The sequence below is a fragment of the Hibiscus syriacus genome, unplaced genomic scaffold, assembly GCF_006381635.1.
Source record: "Hibiscus syriacus cultivar Baekdansim isolate YM2019G1 unplaced genomic scaffold, ASM638163v2 tig00110482_pilon, whole genome shotgun sequence".
NCBI lineage: Eukaryota > Viridiplantae > Streptophyta > Magnoliopsida > Malvales > Malvaceae > Hibiscus > Hibiscus syriacus.
The window spans coordinates 2,458,737-2,482,475 of NW_024062758.1; the positions used below are offsets into that span (position 1 = coordinate 2,458,737).

General features: G+C 32.4%; 1 protein-coding gene and 1 pseudogene across 1 annotated transcript; both read left to right on the plus strand.

Annotated features, from left to right (window-relative positions):
* Positions 1-307: 307 nt before the first annotated feature.
* On the plus strand, positions 308-876 carry LOC120128728 (zinc finger protein ZAT11-like). The gene has a single exon (XM_039146358.1). The coding sequence runs from the start codon at positions 343-345 to the stop codon at positions 859-861; it is 519 nt and encodes a 172-aa protein (XP_039002289.1). The 5' UTR covers positions 308-342; the 3' UTR covers positions 862-876.
* Positions 877-18,803: 17,927 nt separating this feature from the next.
* LOC120128795 lies at positions 18,804-23,183 on the plus strand (annotated as a pseudogene).
* The last annotated feature ends 556 nt before the right edge of the window (positions 23,184-23,739 follow it).

Below are 23,739 nucleotides of genomic sequence, written 5' to 3' on the forward strand. Positions count from 1 at the left end.
GACGATTGAAGATCGACTTCCAACTCGCTTTAACTCACGACTCTTGCTTGGCTCAGCTACTCGGTCATGCTGACGTGTACACGAGTCGAGCTGATTTCACGTAATATTATTCCCGAAATCCCCGGTTACTTCATTGCCTAATCGGACAAGTAAGTAAGGGCACAAACGTCATTCCCAAAGGTCAAACATAAAAAGTCAAAACTTCCCATCTCCCCTCAAAACCAACCTATAAATATAAACCAAACCTCACGCTACCCTAAAGTCTTATTTCACTTTCTTCTCTCTGAAAAAAAAAATCAAACACCAGAACAAACTTATATTTTCACACCATACCCTAAAAGAATGAAGCGAAGTTTTCTCAATAGAGAGTTGGAGAACAACATAGCTTTGGCAAATTCTTTGGCGCTCCTTTCACAAGGAGGAACTGGGTTCGAGAATGCCAAGATCGATAGTATCCCGACTCGGGTTTTTGAGTGCAAAACATGTAACCGGAAGTTTCAGTCGTTCCAAGCTCTAGGAGGTCATCGAGCGAGCCATAAAAGGCCCAAGTTGGTGGAAGCAAACGGCGAGGCTTTGGAGAATCAAACGTCGCCGGCTAAACCTAAGATGCATGAGTGCTCGATTTGCGGGCTTGAGTTTGCGATCGGACAAGCGTTGGGAGGACATATGAGGAGGCATAGGGGTGTTTCGAGTGAAAACCGGCATGGTTCTTTGAATTTGTCTAATGAAGCAGTGATGACACCGATTGAGAAGAAATCAAATAGCAGAAGAGTTTTTTGTTTAGATTTGAACTTGACTCCATTGGAGAATGATTTGGAACTGCTTGGCAAGGCACCTTCAACAATAAAATTTTTCTTGTAAACTGTATTATCAATTATTATTTTATATTTGTTCATTAATTTACATATAGAAATACAATAATATACATATTTATACTTGGCTTTCATCTTTTTGTGCGTGTATGATTTCTTGCACCGATACGATTTAATAGGATGATGCTACGTAATAACTTTAGGGTAAACTTTAAACTTATCAATTATTCACGATTCAAATTTACGTTATATTTTTCGAGTTTTGCTTATCAACGAGCTAAAATTAATCATTATGGTACGGAGAATTAACAAATGAGAAAGATTATAAAAGGTAAATTATTAATATTAAGATTTTAATCAGATTTTCTATGGCTGAGATATTACAATTCCCACACACACACACATACATATATATATATATATATAGAAAAAAGAGGATTCTTGACTTGAGTTTCTTCCTCCCGGCGAGAAAGCATTTATTCTGCAAATTCATTTCAAAAGACTTCAATCGGTACACTCAAAAAATAGGCCAATTCAACAGTTTTTTGCTCAATTTCTCGCGGAGTCAAATTCTCATTAGTACGAGTCAAGAGAATGGCCCCCTGGCCTCTGATTTCCATATAAAGGATATATATGATTAAAAAAGTCGACTAATTCCCTTATTTGTATTGTATTTCTATTAATAATTTTATGCGTTGTGGTTGTATATAAATATTATATTTTATGATTTTATCTTACATTATATTTTTTAAAAACTTTATTTGAATCGTATAATTATATTACGTTTTAACTAATAATCACCATAGTGGATGAGCTATATGCTTTTCAGAGTGGGCACGTGCTTATCTTGAAATTTAAAATTAGTTTATTAAGTATTCAATTTTTATATATGTGTTCACCCTAAAATTAATTTGTGCCCACTCTAAATTTTTTTGTGTCCATCATGAATTTTTATGCCCAAAAGATAACTAAAAATGTCTATTATAAATATTATTTTTTGTTTGGATTTAAAAATCCATTCATCAAGTCCGAATCAAAATAAAACAAAAAATATATGTGGTTAAAATTCAAATCCAAATATTAAACCTAAATTTAATATAAAATCCAGATCCAATACCCTTAATGTTAGAGTATGTCCAAAGATCAATCGTGAAATGATTGTAGTGGTACATTATATTTAGCAGTTTTATTGAATAAAGGCATTGTCATTATTTATTTCAGTTATATTTTTGTGTCTCAAATAAACTGAAAGATAATAAAGTTCATATATTAATGTGATTATTATTAAATATCTTTAGTCAAGTATTATTATGGGTATGTACAATAATAATATGTTTAAGGCTAATATGTTGTTGGTTGATGACAATGAATTGTCATTGACATAGAGATATCAGAATCAATGCATAAATAAGTTGTTAGAGAACGACATATTAGAATGACCAACTATGAGTATATGTCTTGGATTATTATGTGACAGTCACATCATTGCTCATGGTTATGACTATATGTATGATCCTCAGACTTGATATCATTACTATCTCAACATATATTGTTGTATGTTTTGATTCAGTTAAATATGCTTTGTAATTGGTTGCACTACAAAGACTGATATTGAACATATCATAATATATGTAGTGGGATGTGAATGATCAAGATAGAATTTGTCATTTCTACATAATAGGAAATATATCACATGTCACTTGATTGAGTGAGACAAGAAATTCATGGTCATGCTCGAATAAGTTGATATGAGATATCACAAATTATTCGCTTATTATAGTCTACTCTAGACATCAAGAAATAATAGATAGCCTATACAACTGTGACTATTTCAAGACTTGTGACTATTCTAGACATAAATGACAAAAATGATGTAATACATTAAAAGAGTTAGTCATGAAGATGTTATGTGGAATTATCACTTCATGTAACTTAGGTGACAATTATATATTGCTAGATGTCACTCATTGTTGTAATATTATAATGGTTATGATAATTACTACTAATGTTACAAGAACCTACAGGGTCACACCCTAGGGTTGAAAATAGCAATTTTTGTAATTAAATATAATATAATAAACATATATATATATGGATGAAAAATTGGTGATTACACATATTAAATGAAAGAATTAAAATTTACAAATACTAAATCAATATATAATCAAATCACTAAATCAAATCTATATTTTGATAACATTAATTAATAAATATATTTTAAAAATTAAAATAATATATTTAAATCAATCAAATGATTAAAATCTATAAATACTTTTGAATAATTAATAAAAATATTAATATTACATATCATAATATATTTCTTAGTGAACCATAACATTTTTGGCCCCATCAGCTTTTAACTTATTTTCTTACTGTAAGAATGTCTAAGGCACCATCAACTTAAACTTTGGTAATCTTTTAAGTGAAACCTAAAATGTTAATAGTATCCATAACATTTATCGGTTATAATTCATTTTTTTACCTTGCATAACATTTTAATGCAACCTATTATATTATTTCGACTGATAACCTTTTCAGTTTTGATTTATTATATTTTGTGTTTCACTTTTAACCTATTACCTTTTTTATCGATCACGCTGTTTATTAACTTTATCTTAGGCGTCTCACAACAGAACTTCTCATTATAGGTAATTTGTTTTGTACAAGCCATCTCCAACCAATTTTGAATACATTACAAGGTCGACATTTTTACCTCCTTTGATTAGGGAAGCAAGAGAAGAAATTCAAACTAAGATATATGGATTGTACCAGGATATATCTGTCAAGTTATATCGGATATCTAACGAATACGAAAACAAAAGCTTTATCGACGTGCGGTTGCAAGCAACGATGGAGAAGAAATAATAATATAAAATTAAAAGTAATTTGTACAAATTAATTAATTTTTTATTTATTTATTTTAAAATAAAAGATTTCTCTTTTAATAATTAAAAAATATCAATGTTGGAAAGCTACTATATAAATATATAATTATCATTTACGAGATATATATTGAGAATATTTTAAAATAATATAAAATTAATATATATATCTAAAAATATTCATAAATAATATAGATATTTGTAATATTTAATATTACATCTAGAATTATCTATAAAAGATTTTCAACATTTATAAATTAATAGCTAAATACTTACATGTATCAACAATCCAATGAACACTAAAATCTATTAATATGAGATGTGATTTATCATTGTTACTAGAGTATTGAAGAGTGTATCCACCCTGAAATTTTGTATGTGCGCATCCTTTGATTAATATATATGTGTTTCTACTCTGAAAAATATTTCTAGATTCGTCACTGAATAATTCGATAAACTACTAGCTAGGGTCAGGGTGATGTACTGTTGCTTTTTTCTCTCTAATGAAAAGAAAATTTGGTATTTATGTGAAGATTTTAGTATGTTATTATAGACTACTTGTGATATTAATTAATGTAAGATTGTATTTATAAGTATTATTATTAATTTAATTATTAAATCAGATCAAAACCGTAAAATTATTTCATTCTCTTGTTTTTTAATTTTTATACTTATGCATGAATCAAATGATCTCAATGATAAAAATATTGTTGTCATTTCTTGAAATTCTATATTCGAGCATCATGAATGTCACGAGCTTTCATATTAAGTGGTTGAAAGAAGGGATGGACCTAGGCGGGGGTTACCCCTCCTAAATTTTTTAATTTTCTACATATTTTATTTAGATTTTCTTCTAAAAATCTATTTGTACCCTCCTAAAATTTTATAAGTTTGTCTCTTAAATTTTTATATATTCATTTTATAGATTCATCCATTCTAATATTAAATCATACGTCCATTCATGATTGAAGTTTATCTTTAAATAGATAATACATTATAATTATCTCATATTAATAAAAAAAAATTCTAACACTTGTAGTAATTCTATCGCTGTTTATGAAAAAAAAATATTTATTACTGTACACCAAACATTTATACATTTTATAAATGCTTGATCTTACTAGGAGAAGCACATGTTTTCTTGCTAGGTTAATGTTTAAATTTTTTAAAATAAATTGTTAGTTACAAGTTATCACATACACAACCAAATCCAAAAGAAAATAGTTAACTATATAAACTAGAAGGAGAAATTAAGTTAACCGTGTTTCTATATATAGCATCCCACCTCATAGAAAACAAATGCTTTTAATTATGTTATAATTTTTAGATAATTATTTGATGTAATAGCAATATTTTCTTTTATATTTACAATAATCATCAATCTACTGTTATAGTTTTAAATTAATATTTAAATATATAAAAAAATAAAAGTAAATTAAAACCATTAATGAAAAATAAGAAACTCGCATGGATTAAGAATCCTTAAAAAGGCTATACACAAATTTTCGTCAAATTCATGGATATAATCATCGAATGAATGAAAAGAAAAATGCTATTCATGAATGATTGTTCACTACCAATAATGCACCGCGTTAAATGTTAAATGAAAATGATATAAGGGCAGTCCAAATTCCTTTTAATTTAATTGTCGTGCTTATCACAAATTAATTATACTTTGATAAAAGGAATTGGATTCAAAATACTCTCAGGCATTTGGTTCGCTGGAATGTTTCTGAGGTGACGTTTGGTTCGCTAGAATCCCTTGGAATTAGGGGGAATTGGAATCCAATTTCACCATTTTCCCATGTTTGGTTCAAGTTTTCAAAGGGGGAATTGGAATCCAATTCCATCAAGGGAGGGAAAGTAAATTTCATCCATAACATGATAGAATTGAAATCCTTTGGAGGAGGGAATGTGAAATTTGACCATACTACCCTCATCAATCTTTTTGGCATTCAAGTCGGATTTTTTTTTATAAAAAAAATCGGGATCGGTCGGATTTTTTTTAAAAAAACCGGGTTCTGGTTTAGTCGGTTTTTGTAAGTGTGATATTCGAGTCGGGTCGGGTTTAGGGTGAAAAATACCTGACCCGACCCGAAAAAATATAATTTCACCTTATATATTTAGGAATAATTACAATAATACCTCTCTATATATAATTTTTTTCAATTAAGTCACTGTTTTTATTGAATAAAATATTTTTTTTATTATTTCGGGTCGGGTTTCTAATTCATATATTCGGTTCGGGTCGGGTCTCGGGTGGAGGTTCCCTTGTTCTCGGGTCGGGTCTGGTGGACCACATTACCATCCTTAATTGGGATGATTTTAACTTATGATGTTTATTAGTATGATTTTTATAATTTATTGAAATGAATAATCAATTAATAAAATGAAAATTTAATATTTTTTTAATTTTTATAATATATTGCTACATGTAAGTTATAAAACAAACTAAAATTAAGCAAAATAACAAGAAGGTCAATTTTATCATTTTACATTACTGAAATCAAATTCATCTAACATGTTTGCGAACCAAACAGAATATGGAATTGGATTCCAATTCAATTTCCTGCCAACCAAACAGGTTTCAGATTCAGATTCCAATTCCTACAGATTCCAATTCCTTCACAGATTCCAATTTCTTCATAAACATTCTAGCAAACCAAACACCACCTGAGGGAATTGGAATCTGTAAAGGAATTGGAATATGCGAAGGAATTGGAATCTGAAGGAATTGGTTAGCAGAAAATTGAATTGGAATCCAATTCCATATTCTATTTGGTTCACAGACATGTCAGATGAATTTGATTTCAGAAATGTAAAATGACAGAATTGCCCTTCTTGTTTTTTTGCTTAATTAAAGTTTATTTTATAACTTACATGTATCAATATATTATAAAAATTTTAAAAAAAATATATTAAAATTTCATTTTATTGATTGATTATTCATTTCAATAAATTATAAAAATCATACTAATAAACATCATAAGTTAAAATCATCCCAATTAGGGATGGCCATGGGTCGGGTTTTTGGTCCACCCGCCCGAAATAATAAAAAAATTATTTTTATTCAATAAAAACAGTGACTTAATTGAAAAAATTATATATAGAGGGTATTCTTGTAATTATTCATAAATATATAAGGTAAAATTATATATTTTTTTCTAGTCGGGTCGGGTATTTTCACCCTAAACCCAAACCCCGACCCGAATATCACACTTAAAAAACCCGACCCAACCCAACCCGAATATCAAACTTAAAAAACCCGACCCGAACCTGATTTTTTTTAAAAAAATCCGACCCGAATTTCAAACTTAAAAAAATCCGACCCGACCTGAACAAGAAATTTTTAAAAAAAATCCGACCCGAATACCAAAAGATTGATGAGGGTAGTATGGTCAAATTTCACATTCTCTCCTCCAAAGGAATTCAATTCCATCATGTTATAGATGAAATTTACTTTCCCTTCCTTAATATATTTGAATTTCAATTCCCCATTTGAAAACTTGAACCAAACATGAGAAAGTGGTGAAATTGAATTCCAATTCCCTCTAATTCCAAGGATTCTAGCGAACCAAACACCACCTCATTTGTAAACAACAAACATAATTTAAATTGGACTTTATCAAGGACCTTCACATTTATTTGTCCAACTGGCCCATATAAAATAATCCGCAGTGAGGCTTTAGGTCAGCTTTAAAAGTGAATAATACAAGGGATGCATTGATCTTGAAAATGGTTTCTCATTAAATTATCATCCACCTTGAAGTTTTGGGTTCAAATCTTTTTAATATATATATATATTAAAATAAAGATAAATATAACAATTTTATAAATTTTAAATATTTTTGTAAAAATAAAACATATTTAAATTTAAACTAAAATAATTTTTTATTAAGATTCACTCCTAATAAAACTTATATTAAAATAGGTCTAAATTAAACATCTACATATGATATAATATTTAATCATTATAAAATTAAAATTTGTGTATCCAATAACTCAATATCTGATCTTTACCGACTCTATTAAATTTCAGTTAATTTGGAATTAAAGTTTTTTGATTTTTGAGGGGATATATTTTTTTGGGCCAACTCAATTGAATGACTCCAAACATTTTACTTAAACATGAATCTGTCAATATTAATGGAGTTTTAATTATACAGCATTATTTTCACATCATCTTCTTAAGTGGCCAACAAGATGATTAAAATAATCATAAAGGCAGCATTTATATCCCAAGTTCATAGAATTTTTACCCTTTTTGTTCCATGAAACAATTCATTTTCTTTAGTAAATGATTACAGCCCATTCAAATCATTCTCTGGTCATTTAAGATGAATCCTTCTCACATGTCATGTGATAATGGTGTCCAGAGTACACCAAATTTGATACATCATAATCCAAAATTTAGTAGGATTGTGATCTTCTACGATACCCAGAGTACTGATTTTATGCCACCATAAAAATGATATTAAATGATTAGTCGATATTATTATCGATATAACATATTAAAAAAACTAAAATTTTAATATTTTAATATTTAAGGTTTATTATTCATCATGTATAAATATTATGTGTAGTAAGTGGCGGAGCTATATGCTTTTTAAGATGAACACGTGTTTATCTTAAAATTTAAAATTAATTTATTAAGTATTCAATTTTTTATATGTGTGTCCACCTTAAAATTAATTTGTGCATATTCTAAATATTTTTGTGTCCACCCTGTTTATTTATGTCCAAAAGATAATTAAAAATATCTATTATAAACATTATTTTTTGGATTTAAAAATTCATTCATCAAGCCCGAATCAAAATAAAACCAAAAATATATGTAGTTAAAACTCAAATCCAATATTAAACCCAAATTTAATATACAATCCGATCTAGTACTCTTAACCCCAATAGCAACATGTAACCACTCAACCCAACCCCTCCAAATTCACTTTGCACCCAATACCAGGAAACGACAAAATCATTATCTATCCTTTCAGCGAAATTAATCTAGAAAAACTCCAATAACATAATAAAACTATAATCTATAAAAAAAATGTAACACAACCTAAAAATACGTATAAAAAAGTAGTCTACAAACCTGCAAAAAAAAATAGAGGAGAACTAACAAAAGAAACTAAAATAAATAGAGAAAATTTAAATGCAAGGTTAAAACCTTTATTGAGATTTTTCGATGACGACAAACATCTCCGACCATAAATTGTACGGTGAGCAACTTCACGACAGCGAATAGACAAAAATTCTCTGAGACCACATGGAATAAACGACAATGAGTAACTTTCCAAAATTCAAAATATTATATTTAAATTAATTAATATATACCAAACATAAATTTATAAATATCAAACATAATATCAAAATATATATATATATATATATATATATATAGTAAATAAAAAAAAATTACAAATACTAAATCAACATATAATCAAATCACTAAATCAAATATATATTTGATAACATTAATATATATTTGAATCAATCAAAAGATTAAATTCTATAAATACTTCTGAATAATTAATAAAAATATTAATATTACATATCACAACCTATTTTTTAGTGAATCATGATATTCTTAGCTCAACCGTATTTCTTATATATATTTTTAGCTTTTAACTTATTTCTTATCGTGATAATATCTAAGGCCCATCAGCTTAAACTTTGATAACTTTTTAGGCGAAACTTAAAATGTTAATAGTATCTATAACATTTACCGATTATAACTCATTTTCTTTCCATGTATAACATTTTAGTGCAACCTGTTATGTTACTCCGACAAATAACTTTTTCGGTTCTGATTTATAACATTTTTGTTATGGTTTTAACCTATTACATTTTTTACCGGTCACGCCGTTTATTAACCTTATTTTAGGCGCCTCACATCATGACTTCCCGTTATAGGCAACTTGTTTTGTATCAGTCATCTCTAGTCAGTTCTAATTACATTACATGGTCAACATTGTTGCCTCATTCAATTGGGAAAGCAGGAGAAGAAAATCAAGCTAAGACACCAGGATATACATGTCAAGTCATATAGGATATCTAATGAATATGAAAATAAATGCTTTATCGGCGTGCAATTGCAGACAACGATGGAGAAAAATTAATAATATTAAATTAAAAGTAATTTGTACAAATTAGTTAATTAATTAATTATTTTAAAATAAAAGATTTTCTTTTGAATCATAAAAAAATTGCCAATGTTGGAAACCACTATATAAATATATAATTGTCATTTACGAGACAAATCTTGAGAATATTCTAAAATAATATAAAAATAATATATATATATATATATATATATATATTATATATAATATAGATATTTATAATATTTGATATTATATCTAAAATTATCTATAAAAGATTCTCAATATTTATAAAATTAATAGCTAAAATGTTGATATGTATTAATAATTCAATGAACACTCTAATATATATATATATGAGATGAGATTTATCATTGTTACTAGAGTAGTAAAGAGTGGATTAACCTTAACAATTTAGTTGTGAAAATTTTAAGTAATTAATATATTAATGTGTCCAACCTGAAAAATATTTTTAGATCTGTCACTATATGTAGTTTTTATATTTAAATATCTTTATAGATAAACTTAATTTTATCTTTATATATTTCTTCAATCAAATTGATGTAACATGCCCCACAACAACAATTAAAATAGTAACAATCCAAACCTTTAAGTTGCAATTCCAAATTGGCAAGTTGTGTGACGAGCATTTATGGAAGTATGGACAGCAATTTAATTAAAAGTTAACAAATCACAGTTAATGTGATACTTATCTGTAATGAATGGAAAGCGATTGATGGAGATAATCCTTTCTCCTAAAAGTTTTAAGTACTTATATATTTTAAGTATTTTTATATTTTTATTAATAATTTATATTCATACAACATAAAATCTTACTTCGTAGTTTACATAGTACAGTCTTTTTAAAAAAATAAATAAATTAAAGCATCAAACAAAAAGATGACATGGCAAAAATTTCTTATGTCCACGTGCACATGTGAGCCATCTTTCCCTACTCTTACCCGCAGATAATTTCCCGCTTCAAAGACAGGCACACCTGAAATGCGGCGAAGCTGTCCCTCGTATTACAAAGACAACCTATCTGGCTTTCTCTTAAGAACTTCAATGAATTTCCAGGTTATTTGACATAATTGACATATTTTTTTTTAAATTTTCCTTTTCTGACATCGTTTGATTAATATTTTCAGAAGTAGCACCTTTTCTGCTGAGTTGGTAAAGGCACGTCCCCGGGGACGCGCTTTACCCGTGTTTTTCGTTGAGTTGGATGCCACGTGTGGAAGGCGCATCCCCGGGGACGCGCCTTTGCCAACTCAGCAGACACGTATTTTATTTAATAATAAATAGTTTATTTTTATTATTATTATAAATTAATAATATATTATGTAAAATGTTTCGATTATAATGTAAGAATTATCAAATGTATTTTGTTAATGTGTGTTAAAGGTGGAGTGAATTATCTAAATTAATATGATATAACAATATATATTGAAAATTTAATTTAATAAATTTAATCCTCCAATCAGAACATGAAATGTGTCATCGTATACATATTTTTTTAATAACTTTTAATTTGTTTAATTTAATATTTTTCTCTACTTAGAAGGTGAAATTATTATTATATTTTAAAAAAAAATTATAACTAATAATATTAATTATTATATTAAATAAATATATTAAATATATTTATGTATTTAAAAGTTAAAAAAAATTATTTAGGTGTACATACATTGACAAATTATATAAATACAATAACATTAAATTATTAGAAACAAAAACATTCATTTAAATACAATATTAATTACATAAGAGTTAATGGTTATATGATGATAACAGAGCTGGACATTTTTTTTCTATTGTGTCCGATGTTTCTACAATGCCCACATCGTTTTTGTTCTGTTGACTTCTCCCGAATATCCATATCACAATGTATTCTAGTAGATTTTGGACGACCTGAGTCCCTCAATAGCAATGGATCTGGTACAATTGTAAGCCAAGTTTGAATCTCATTTGGGTCTCTTTCGTTTCCTATGGGCGGAAACTCAAATTCATACCTTGAATACTTGTGAAAGTTGGTATACGGGATCAACATAATTTTTGTAGTCCAAATGCGAATGTGAGCAAGCAGCAATGACATGAGAGCATGGATATTTGAGTGCTTGAAAGAAACCACAATCGCACCACCTCTCTTGCAGATTAACTCTGAAAGAGTTAGCTTCAATCCCTTGCAGGGGACGTGGTATTTCGGTTACACGAAACAATTCACGGGTGCGAGAAAAATTTGTAACTAACATCCCATTTGATGCAGCCATTTTTTTTCTATAAATCAACTACTAGTCTTGGGTGGTAAATATGTCCGTTTTGCATCCAAGTAAGAGCTTGTCCACCGAGCTTTGCAAAGAGTTGACCCAAACGAAAATAAGTCGTTTTAACCAACGCCGTGACTGGTAAATGGCGCGCCCCCTTTAAGGTTGAATTTATTGCTTCAGCCAAGTTTGTTGTCATATGACCATAGCGATACCCCCCGTCATATGTATTTGTCCACATTTCTTTGCTGATATCCATAATGTACTCGCACCCCTTCTTATTTTTGCCAAACAGCTCTTGTAGCATCGACTCAAACCTTTGAGGTAAGAGTTCGTAACCTAAGCCATTAGGAATATGTAATAGTTAATATGAAGTATAAATAAGTAATAAGAAATTGATAGAAAAATTGGGAAAAAGTAACATACCCATCCGCACGACTAACTGACGTTCATCGTTCTTCTTGTATTTTCCGTAATAGTTTGCAGCAATATGACGGACACAATAACGATGTTGAACATGTTGAGGTCTATACATTGTACCCAAAGAGTCCATTGCTGCTTTTATCCCGGCTCCTCGGTCTGAAATAATGCATACTCGTTCCCTGGTGACAACATGTAAACGTAAATTTTTAAGGAAAAAAGCCCAAGACTCAGTGTCTTCTCCTTGAACGAGGGCAAACGCAACAGGAAGAATATTGCGGTTTCCATCTTGGACCACAACCAATAATAAAACTTGCTTGTATTTCCCATACAAGAAAGTACCATCAATTTGGACAATTGGTTTACAGTACTTGACTGCATTAATACACTGAGGGTAAGTCCAAAAGACTCGGTAAAATTGGCAGCGATCGTGAACCATTCGATCATTCACGTAATGATGTTGAGTTTCGAACTCAACAATTGTCCCGGGATTAAGTCTTTGCACAACATGAAACCAACTGGGCAGCTCGTTGTAAGAGGAATCCCATTCGCCATGAAGTTTGCAAATGGCATTCTGTTTTGCCAACCACGCTTTTTTATATGAGACAGTGTACCCATATTGTGACTGTATAGCATAAATCAACACTGCAACAGCTATACGAGAGTTTTGCTTCACAATGGGCATGATTGCTTGACAAATAATGTTGGAGTCCAAGTTGGGATGATCCTGGTTTATACCTGTTGCACAACATGTATGAGGACCGTTGTATCTGGTTAGTTCCCATAAGTTGTTCTTCCTCTTCCTCTTTGATACACGGACCATCCATTGACATCCGTTGTCACGTTGGACGCAGTAGCAGACATATTTCCGTGTTAGATCGATCAACTCGGACTGAACTGAGTTACGAATATTGTAACTCTTTATTGCCATCATTGCTTCCTCCTTCGATGCGAACTCTATTCCAATATGTAAATTACCGTCATTGACTGATGATTGAAGTCCATAGTTGCCAACATCAGGAAGATCTGGAAATTCAGGCTCATACATTGCATCATAATCAGCCTCGTACATATGTGCAGGAAGTTCGGCTGGTGTTGTATTTATCGGAACGTCATCCTCGTCATCATCAGAATGTACGTTAAACTGTGGTGAGTCAGGTTCAATGAATAATCCCGTTTCAGCACCATCTGCACCTGGCTCCCGAAGAGGTTCTTCTGGTGGAGATGAGGGTTCCTCCGATAATCCAATGTTGAGGTCAAAAGTTCCCGCTTGCGTGTCCTCCCCTTGAACTTGAGGCCATTGTATCATGTGGGATGTGAATAGACTGTCGTCTCGTTGGCATTTCCATATGTAAGTCGAAAACATTGGCAGATGAATGTCTGCCCCTTGAAGTAGAAGAGATGTTGCCATATGGATTATTGGTGAAGCCACGTGGGTTGAGATCATAAGCAGTTGCAGATGAATGCCTTCATATTGAACTTGATGGCATGGTATATGGCATTGGATCCGCCATTAATGATGTGAAATCATTACAGATCAGTTGTGTCGGGCTATCAACTTGATCAGTTTGATATGCAATGCCAAAGTGAGAGGAATATGAGAGACCACGAGTTGCACGAACCTCAATAAAAGTGGCATACATTTCAATAAGATTGTGAACTCCCCATATGAGCATCAACCATCATAGAAACATCATCATCGTTTGAAAGCTGAAATGATGTATACGTGAGCGGAAAAAGTTCAGTAGGAAATCTGTACTGAAGAAGATAGTCTTCTCTGGCCTGCTACACGAATCTTTAACGAAATTTTTGTGATTAACTCCTCAATTGTGATGTTTCTCTTCAAGGTTAAGGGGATATAATGATCTGACTCAAAAAAAACAACCCCCTCTTCAGCTTCCTTAATTTCTCCATCATACAAAAACAACAGCAGAAAGACGACTCATTTTCAGAGAATTTGAGAATTTAGAGTTTGGGAATTTGAGAATTTGAAAGATTGTGAACTGAAGTTTGTTTTGAAAGTTTAAAATACGTTGCATATAATAGTGTCTATAATCGGAGTACTATTCACATGAAGACGAGTTCCCGGGGGCGCGCCTTCCATTATTTCGTCAGAGAATATGTTATCATTGCCCTATTATGTCACTCATGTCCCTCGGGGACACTAGATATATCAGTACCTATTATTTCACTATTCACATGAAGGCGCGTTCCCGGGGGCGCGCCTTCCATTATTTCGTCAGAATATGTTATCATTGCCCTATTATGTCACTCATGTCCCTCGGGGACACTAGATATATCAGTACCTATTATTTCACTATTCACATGAAGGCGCGTTCCCGGGGGCGCGCCTTCCATTATTTCGTCAGAGAATATGTTATCATTGCCCTATTATGTCACTCATGTCCTCGGGGACACAGATATATCAGTACCTATTATTTCTCAGGGGACATGAAGGCGCGTTCCCGGGGGCGCGCCTTCTATTATTTCGTCGAGAATATGTTATCATTGCCCTATTATGTCACTCATGTCCCGGGGACACTACATATATCATACCTATTATTTCTCAGGGGACATGAAGGCGTTCCCGGGGACGCGCCTTCCATTATTTCGTCAGAGAATATGTTATCATTGCCCTATTATGTCACTCATGTCCCTCGGGGACACTAGATATATCAGTACTATTATTCTCAGGGGACATGAAGGCGCGTTCCCGGGGGCGCGCCTTCCATTATTTTGTCATAGAATATGTTATTGCCCTATTACTCATGTCCCTCGGGGACACTAGATATATCAGTAAATCAGGTAAATTATAACCAAAATTTAACTTCTTTTGAAAGTTCAGCAAGTTAAGAATAACTTAAATTAAAACGTTATGTGAAGTTTGAATAAATTAGATAATGTTATGGATAAATTGAATAAATGTGAAGTGATAAGTTGATTGTGACATTGAAATTGTATGGAATGAGCATTGAAATGTGACATTGAATAAATTGCCAATTCACCCCCCTTTTGGCCGATTCCGTCGATCGATGAACTCAACATAAGTTGATTTTAATGTATACATTTTAATATATATGTTAATGATAAAATCATATGTATGGATAAATTTAATTTCAATTTAAGTATTGTGAATAATTGGAATATAAATTTCGAATACAATTGGAATATTAAGTTGAAATTTAATGTTAAATTTCGAATACTATAATTTATATTAAATTAATTTGAATATTATTTTTATTTATTTTAAATTTCGAATAATATAATTTGTATTTTAAAAACATTTATCAAACATTTAATGTTAAATGTGAATAAAAAATAATATTAAAAAATATGTATGTAACAACCATGAAACATTTAAATAACATAACCAAATTACATAAAATTCTGAAATATAATTATTTAAATAACATTAAATATAACTGGATCACCGATGTTGTCTTCTCGAATGAGTTCCACATGGCGGTGGTTGTCTATTTCGTGGAGGATTTCTTCGTGGAACTTGTTCTTCAGTCTCCTCATCTTCACTATCATCATCAGCAACATTTTCTTCATTTGGTGTAGATGACGCTGAAGGGGCTGAAGGGCCTGTATAAAATAACGACCCTGGAGGAGTGCTAGTAACAATCCCACCGCTCCCCGGGAACTGTGAAAACTGTGGAAACATTGGCATCAATGTCTGTGATCCAGATGGAGATTGAGGTGTCTGTGGAGAAGCACCACCAGCCAAATAAGATGCATATAAACCATATGCTGGATCATTAAACATAGTCGTATATGCACCTCCATATGGTATAAAACCCTGTGGGCTAGGCATGTAACCTGGCGGGCTAGGAATGTAACCCTGCGGGCTCGGAATGTAACCCTGTGGGCTCGGAATGTAACCCTGCGGAGATGGCATATAAACTGGTGGGCTTGGCATATGAAGTGGAGGGCTGGGCATGTACCCCTGCGGCATCGACGAATAAGGATGTTGTGGTGGGACTGATGCAGAACCGGTTGCGTCTTCTCTCCGTCCACGCGTCAGGGGACGATGATATTAAGACGGTTGACGTCTTTCTCGGCACCTAGAAATGTTAACCCCTCGTGCTTCCACCGAAAGTAGAAACGACTTCCCATTTTCATTAAACCAGTCCATATAGTTACCCGTAACCATATGACCAGTTTCAGCGTAATATTGTCGAGGGGCCACCAGTGTATATCGGTTCTCCCAAAGCACAATCCAATCTCTGTGTCTCACCACCCAGTTAACATCTTTCTTTCCTCGTCTATCTATATGCACGTCGTCTAAATTCCTAGGAGCTCCAGGAATATATTGCGTACAACCATACGGAGCACGCGATCAACTGGATGCCACTCAAATAGCATAACATATAAGAGGTATAACCGATATCCATACCTCTAATGACCCACTAAGGTGGGGTGGGATGCAAGCTTCACTTCATCGCTCGCATAAGGTATCCACTGAAACTGAATATAATATACAATTCAAATAAATAAAATATTCTAATTATATCTAACATTTTAAATTAAAATATTAATAATTAAACAAATTTAAAAACATACCTCAGACCCAGCTTTCGTATCAATAAGTAAACGAATTTCCTCTAACCAGTAGGTATACTTTTATGGTCCTTTCTTTTCATCGACCACCTATGAAATATAATATAAACTAAATATCACCCTATTTAATTGAAAATATTTAAATCAAAATTTAGTTCGAAAATTACCTCAACAATAAGGGAAATACGTATGGTTCATTCACGATCGGGCATAAGAAAGGCATGCAGAACCACGCCCTGATTGTAGAAGCAGAAGACATCCACCGATAGCATTTTCTTATAATTCGCGCCCGACACATTTCTCTAAAGAGAAATGCCAAAACTGCAGCACCAACTATATCTTCCAGCTTCATCAAAATCGATCAGATGCCGCAACCACATACAATGCACCTGGTTGTGAGATTTGTCGGGCATCAATATTCCTCCAATTATTCGTAGAATATATGCCCGAGCACATGCCTTTGCTTGATCCTCTGAAGCATTTTCATTTAAACCTCAAAATTAGCTTTCAACCAAGATAAGCTATTCTACCTCCATTAAACTCTGGCGGAGCAGCTCCAGAGAATCAATGCACATTGATTCCAATCACCATCCGCCATACCACACATCATATTTCCGTCGACGGGAAGCCCCAGATGCATAGAGACATCCTCCAATGTAATTGTCGCCTCTCCACATGGAAGGTGAAAAGTGTGTGTCTCGGGCCTCCACCTCTCATCAGTGCAGAAATTAGGACAGGTTCGAGTTTGCAACCGCCTATAATTGTTGCAATATACCCGAACCCGGCAGAAGCCAAATATGGCAAATACGTTCCGGTGTCGGTATACGTGGATTTTTAAAAAGTCTCTAAAATACGATTAGCATCCTAAATAATATACATTATAAAAAATAAAAATTAATATAAATTCATAATAACTTTAAAATAAAAATAATTTAAATATTAACATTAATTATAAAAAAATTACCATATCGCTAAAATGTCTGGAGATATGATCAATATCCAATCGCATAGCATTTCGTTTTCCATTTAAACTGTAGACAAAACAATATAATTAGTAAAAAAAATTAATAATTCTAAATAAATATAATTATAAATTTTTTAATAAAAAAATAATTTATATAAATATATTATATAAAAAATAATAACTATTTAAAAAATACTAATAAAATAAATTTCTTACCACTAATAACAATTTAAAACTCAAATAGTTGAAGAATTTGATTTATATAAGAGAGGAATATGATTTTGGTGTGAAGAATGAGGGAGGGTTGAGGGGGTTTATATAGGGGAGGAGGAGGGGTAGTTAGGAAAAACGGATGAGGGGCATTTATGACATTTAATGGAAGGCGCGCCCCCGGGGATGCGCTTTCCACACGTGTCTGTTGAGTTGGCAAAGGCGCGTCCCCGGGGATGCGCCTTCCACACGTGGCATTCAACTTAGCGAAAAACACGGGTAAAGCACGTCCCCGGGAACGCACCTTTGCCAATTCAACAAAAAAGATACTACTTCTGGAAATATTAGTCAAACGGTGTCAGAAAGATAAAATTAAAAAAAAAACCGTGTCAATTATGTCGCCGAATTTCCATACGAAGCCGGATCAGGTGCGGAAGCCTAGTCATGATAGACCCTCTTTCATTGGTGGGGTCCACATTGGAGTGAGGATAAAAAAGTTCAAAATTTAAAATGCTGTCCTTCTCTCCTCCACTGTATAAAGGTTTGAAAGCTCTCCCTTGTTTTTTTAGTGTATGTAGTGCTACTGCTTTCACTTCAAATGAATTAGAGTGAAAAATAATAAAATCATTATACAGAGGAAATTTGGTAGAATATCTCCGGGAAGTTAGCGCCGGAAATTTTAACCGGCGATCTTTCCAAGAAAGGTATTATTTATAACCTCTCTAATTTATTTTAACTACTAGGTTTTTGTTTGCGCCATTGCTCCGAAAAGCCTGTTTAAATTATCCTCTGTAAAATACTGAGGGAAACGGAGAAAATATATATCGTTTCTAAATATTATAAATGTTAAAATTTTGATTAATGCGTGTGGAATTTGTGATTGAACTTAGATTTGATTTGATTTGATTAATTGTTTTTTTTCCATTGATGTTTGATCTTCTTAAGGAGCTTATGGATGGTGAGAAAAGCTTATTTCTCGATTGAGCGAAGGCCGGTTTAATTGCAAGTGAGTGGCTAACTTACTCATTAAGTTGAAAGATTGGAGAGAAATGGTATGACCCTAGCACTTATTGAAGCTCTTTTTATTGCATGCAAGTGTTTTGTTTAAGTAATGGCTCTTTCTTGTTAATGATTTTGATTTTCCTTTTCCTCTTCTCTTTTGTCATTTTCAGGATTTTTTCAAGGTTTCAGTTTTTGTTTGGTTTACTTGGATCCATTCTGATTTTTGTTTGAAAATGAATTAAAGTGCTTAAATAGAGAATTTTTAATTTTTTTCACTGGATTGAAAATTATTAGTTCAATTAACTTTCGGATTACCGGTAAAGTTTGGCTTGAGAAATTTAAGTGTAGAAATAAAGCTAATCAAGATGATTTTGTGCTTTAGATATGCATATGTGGTGATTTATATTAGGTTCAAGTACGATGAAGTTTTGAAGAAATTCATGGTGTTAATAAAATAGTAACCACGATTGTTATTTTGCCTTATACACATGGTTATGGCGATTAATGTTAGATTCCATTATTTCAAGCTGTAAGCAATTATCTGTCTTACTAAAAGTAGTCGTTAGTCATTACTGAAAATATTTAGAGATGCGTATACTACAATCAATTTTAGGCTCCATTTTTTGCAGCTTTGGGGAATCCAGACTTTGTAATAGACCTTATGTATAATACGAGTAGCACATTGATGCCGATGTTGTTGGCCTATGTTATTATCTAAGCTTAAGTTAAATGTTATGAGCCTTATATATGAAGATAAAAGGTGAATTATGTGAGGTTTCATTATGTTGGAATTTAGGAATTTAAATGTCTTTATAAAAGTAATTGCAAAGACAAGATGTCTACTTTTAAAAAAAAAAGACGTCTCAGATTTGCAAATATGGTGATTTATACTATGAGCTAGATTTCGATGTTTGAGAATTTAGATGTGTGTTATGATTCTTGTTATTCATTATGTTGAACATGTGGATTACATGAATGCTGATGTAATGTGCCTCAGATATGCAGATATGGTGATTTATATTAGGTTAAATATCTTACTAGCAGTTTCTGTACATATATTGACATGCCAATTGAAACCACTTGCATTTAGCAACTGCTGGTTTTTCTGCATGTTTCCCTTCTGGTATGCATTGAAAAATGGTGTGAAAGTCAATTAACCGTTTAAGGAGGAGTAATATCCTTCTGAAACAGACAGGACAGATTTCCTTTTGAGTATCTTTTATGTAGAAGATCTTTGCCGTTACTCTAGACTTAAACGTAATCAGATATATATTAATGAGATCTATTAATTCCTTTGTCATGTCAACTGTACTTTTTAACTCAATTTTTCTTCAAATTTCGAGGTGGAATACATTAACTAACAATACGTTATAAATGTTGTGAAATTGTAAAAAATAACACCTTATATAAATAAGGTTTCATTTTTGTTTTTCCTTGACCAATCATAAAAATAATATTTTTTTTCTTTTATTGTTTTAACGATCATCATCTGAAAATTGTGTAATCGAAATAATATATAATAAATACAAGGACATTGTACATGAGCTTCAAAACTTCAAAAGGTTCTCATTTCAATTCTATGATTTGATGCATGTATCGATGATATCTAGAAATAAAGCCATTACTGTAGGGTTGGTAATGAGTTTCTAACTTGCAAGGCATTTTATTTGTTATATTCAGTATTCCATTACTATAGAATTTTTGTTAGTGTTATTCGACCCTACTCATTTGAATGGCATACTTTCGATTCAAATACTCTAATGCAAAACTTGATCCCACCAGAAATCATATGAATCTAAAGTTGTCTATATATCAACAACGTTCCCAATACAATTAATGCCTCTGCTTTGATTATCTGTTTTGGTGATTTTGGTAACCTTTCCAGCAAAAAAGTTTTTGGACGCCAAGAGATGGTGCATGTCTAACTAATGGAGAGATGCATCACGGTACTTCTTCGAAACCTGAGTCAAAGCGTACTCATCACTGGTTTATGGATGCTATTGCACCAGAAGTGTTCAGCAACAAGAAGCAAGCTATACAATCAGTTGAAAGCCGATCTCTTTTGGGAATTGCAGACACCAATGTTTCTCCATGGCACAATGCTTCCAGTTTTCAATCAGTTTCTGGCCAATTTGGTGACAGCCTATTTGAATCTGAACCCATGAGAACTGTCAACTTGGTTGATAGGAACATTTCTTCTGTTGACAGTAGAAATATGAATATGGGGAGAAAGGATTTTGAGGATCAATGTATTAATAGTTCATCGGTGGGTTTATCTCTGTCTCCTACAGTTGAAGATGCTCCATGTCTCAGTTTTGGTGGAATAAGGAAAGTTAAAGTTAACCAAGCTAAGGATTCAAACAATGCCATGCCAACATCAGCGGGACACCCATACAATATAGGAGTTAATAGCATAGCTTCAATGCCTACTGTTTACAGTACAAGTGATAACAAACAGTATATTGCTGGACCCAACTTATGGTAGTAGGGATGAAAATACCATCTTGATGGGCCCTACATTTACAAAGGCAGATGCCAGTTTTATTTCGATGGGGCACACCTTTAACAAGAGAGATGCTGATTTCATATCAGTGGGGCATAATTACGACAAGGGAAATGAGAGTATCTTGTCAATGGGTCAGCCTTTTGACAAGGAGGATGTCAATTTTTTTTCAATGGGGCAGCCTTTTGATAAGGAAGATGATACAGTGCAACCACCCTATCATAGTGCAGAGTGTAACATCACAACAATGGCTCCTGCACAATGTAAAGGAGAGTCCGGTATTCTATCTATGCATCAGAACTATAACAAGGGTGGTAGCAATACCATATCTTTTGGGGGCTTCTTTGATGAATCTGAGACAAATTCCCCCGGTAGTATTATTAGTGGCTATGACTTATTGTTGAATAATCAGAATTCAGTACAAGCTTCAGAATTGCCTAGCCAGCAACAGTTAGTTCCGTCGAATCCGGAATTAAATGTAAATAGTGCCCCTACAAGTATTCCTGGAACTGCTACCAATTCAAAGCATAAAGAACCAAAGACAACTAGAAAGGTTTCTCTCAACAATTTCCCTTCCAATGTCAAAAGTTTGTTGTCAACCGGTATGCTTGACGGGGTTGCTGTGAAGTATGTTTCCTGGTCACGGGAGGTTAGTTATTTCCTGTATTTATCTTTTCAACAATGGAATTTCACTCATGTAAGCTAAATTTTTTCTTTGCAGAAAAACCTCAAAGCGTATATTCAAGGGACTGGTTATATGTGTGGCTGCAAAGACTGCAAGTTTGAAAAAGTAAGCAACTCAAACAGTCATCTGCTTTTCAGTTTTTAAGTAGGCAACCAAAAATGTTCTGTGTTGCAAAGCTTCTCTATCCCTTCCCCTTTCCCCAGATACAGAGATCATTAAACCTAAGTACCCTAGCCTTATAATTCAAAATTTATATGCAGGCTTTGAATGCATATGAGTTTGAGCGCCATGCTAATTGCAAGACCAAACACCCCAACACTCATATTTACTTTGAGAATGGAAAGACCATATATGCAGTTGTTCAAGAGCTCAAAAACACTCCGCACGAGATGCTGTTTGATGTGATTCAAAAATATGACAGGGTCTCAGATTAATCAGAAGAACTTTCGAATCTGGAAAGGTAATGTAGTTTGTGCAACCTGTGTACCTGAAAGGTTCATTTTGTGACTTTTCTCACTTGGTTTCCTTCTTCTGTTTTCTCAGCTTCATATCAAGCTGCGACCCGTGAACTTCAGCGTATCTATGGAAAGAATGATACAACTGTGTCATCTTGAGATGAAGACTTTGCCTTTCAAAGCTTGCGAGGCTAGTCACATTTGTGCATAGGAGTATGTATCTTATACTAAACCATATATATGTTTTTTTTGGATTTAATTGAGTTGAGCAGATGGATGCTAACAGAAATCATGGGTTTCCAAATTTTTCTAAATGAGACCTTCATATTTTGATATCATGGGTTACTTGAAACAGTTGAGCTTGTTCTATATAAGTTGGCCCTTCTAGTCTCAAGAAGGATGAAATCAGGTTCTAAGCATGCGAGTAACATTATGGATCATATGTATGTTTATATCCCTCAAAGAAAGTGAGGCTTAGTAGATCTCATAGGCTCTCATGTCATAATCTAAGTATGAGGGAAGGGGTGTCATGGAGGTTATTTAGCCAGTTTCTTTAGTACTGTTATTTTATAAATACATGGTCGAAGCTCCTGCATGAAATAATTTCGCCATCTTCAGTAACACTGCTTTCTTTGAATGCATGACTAAAATAATCGGCGGTCTAAATTCAAACTATATGATCGGATGTTTTCGGGTCTATTATATTTGCCCAAGTTTGAAAGTGGCTGAAGGCTTGATCTTCCCGCTACTATTTCTTTTTGAACGGAAGCAACTAATTTTATTCAAAATAGGAAATATCTCAAAAATTTACAATTAGAATCGTAATTTAAGCATGTAATTAGGACAATTTCCTATAATCATTCAAACAAAACTAG

What these genes read in the sequence shown, in the direction of transcription:
- LOC120128728 (XM_039146358.1), top strand. Translation starts at nt 343, where the DNA reads ATGAAGCGAAGTTTTCTCAATAGAGAGTTGGAGAACAACATAGCTTTG.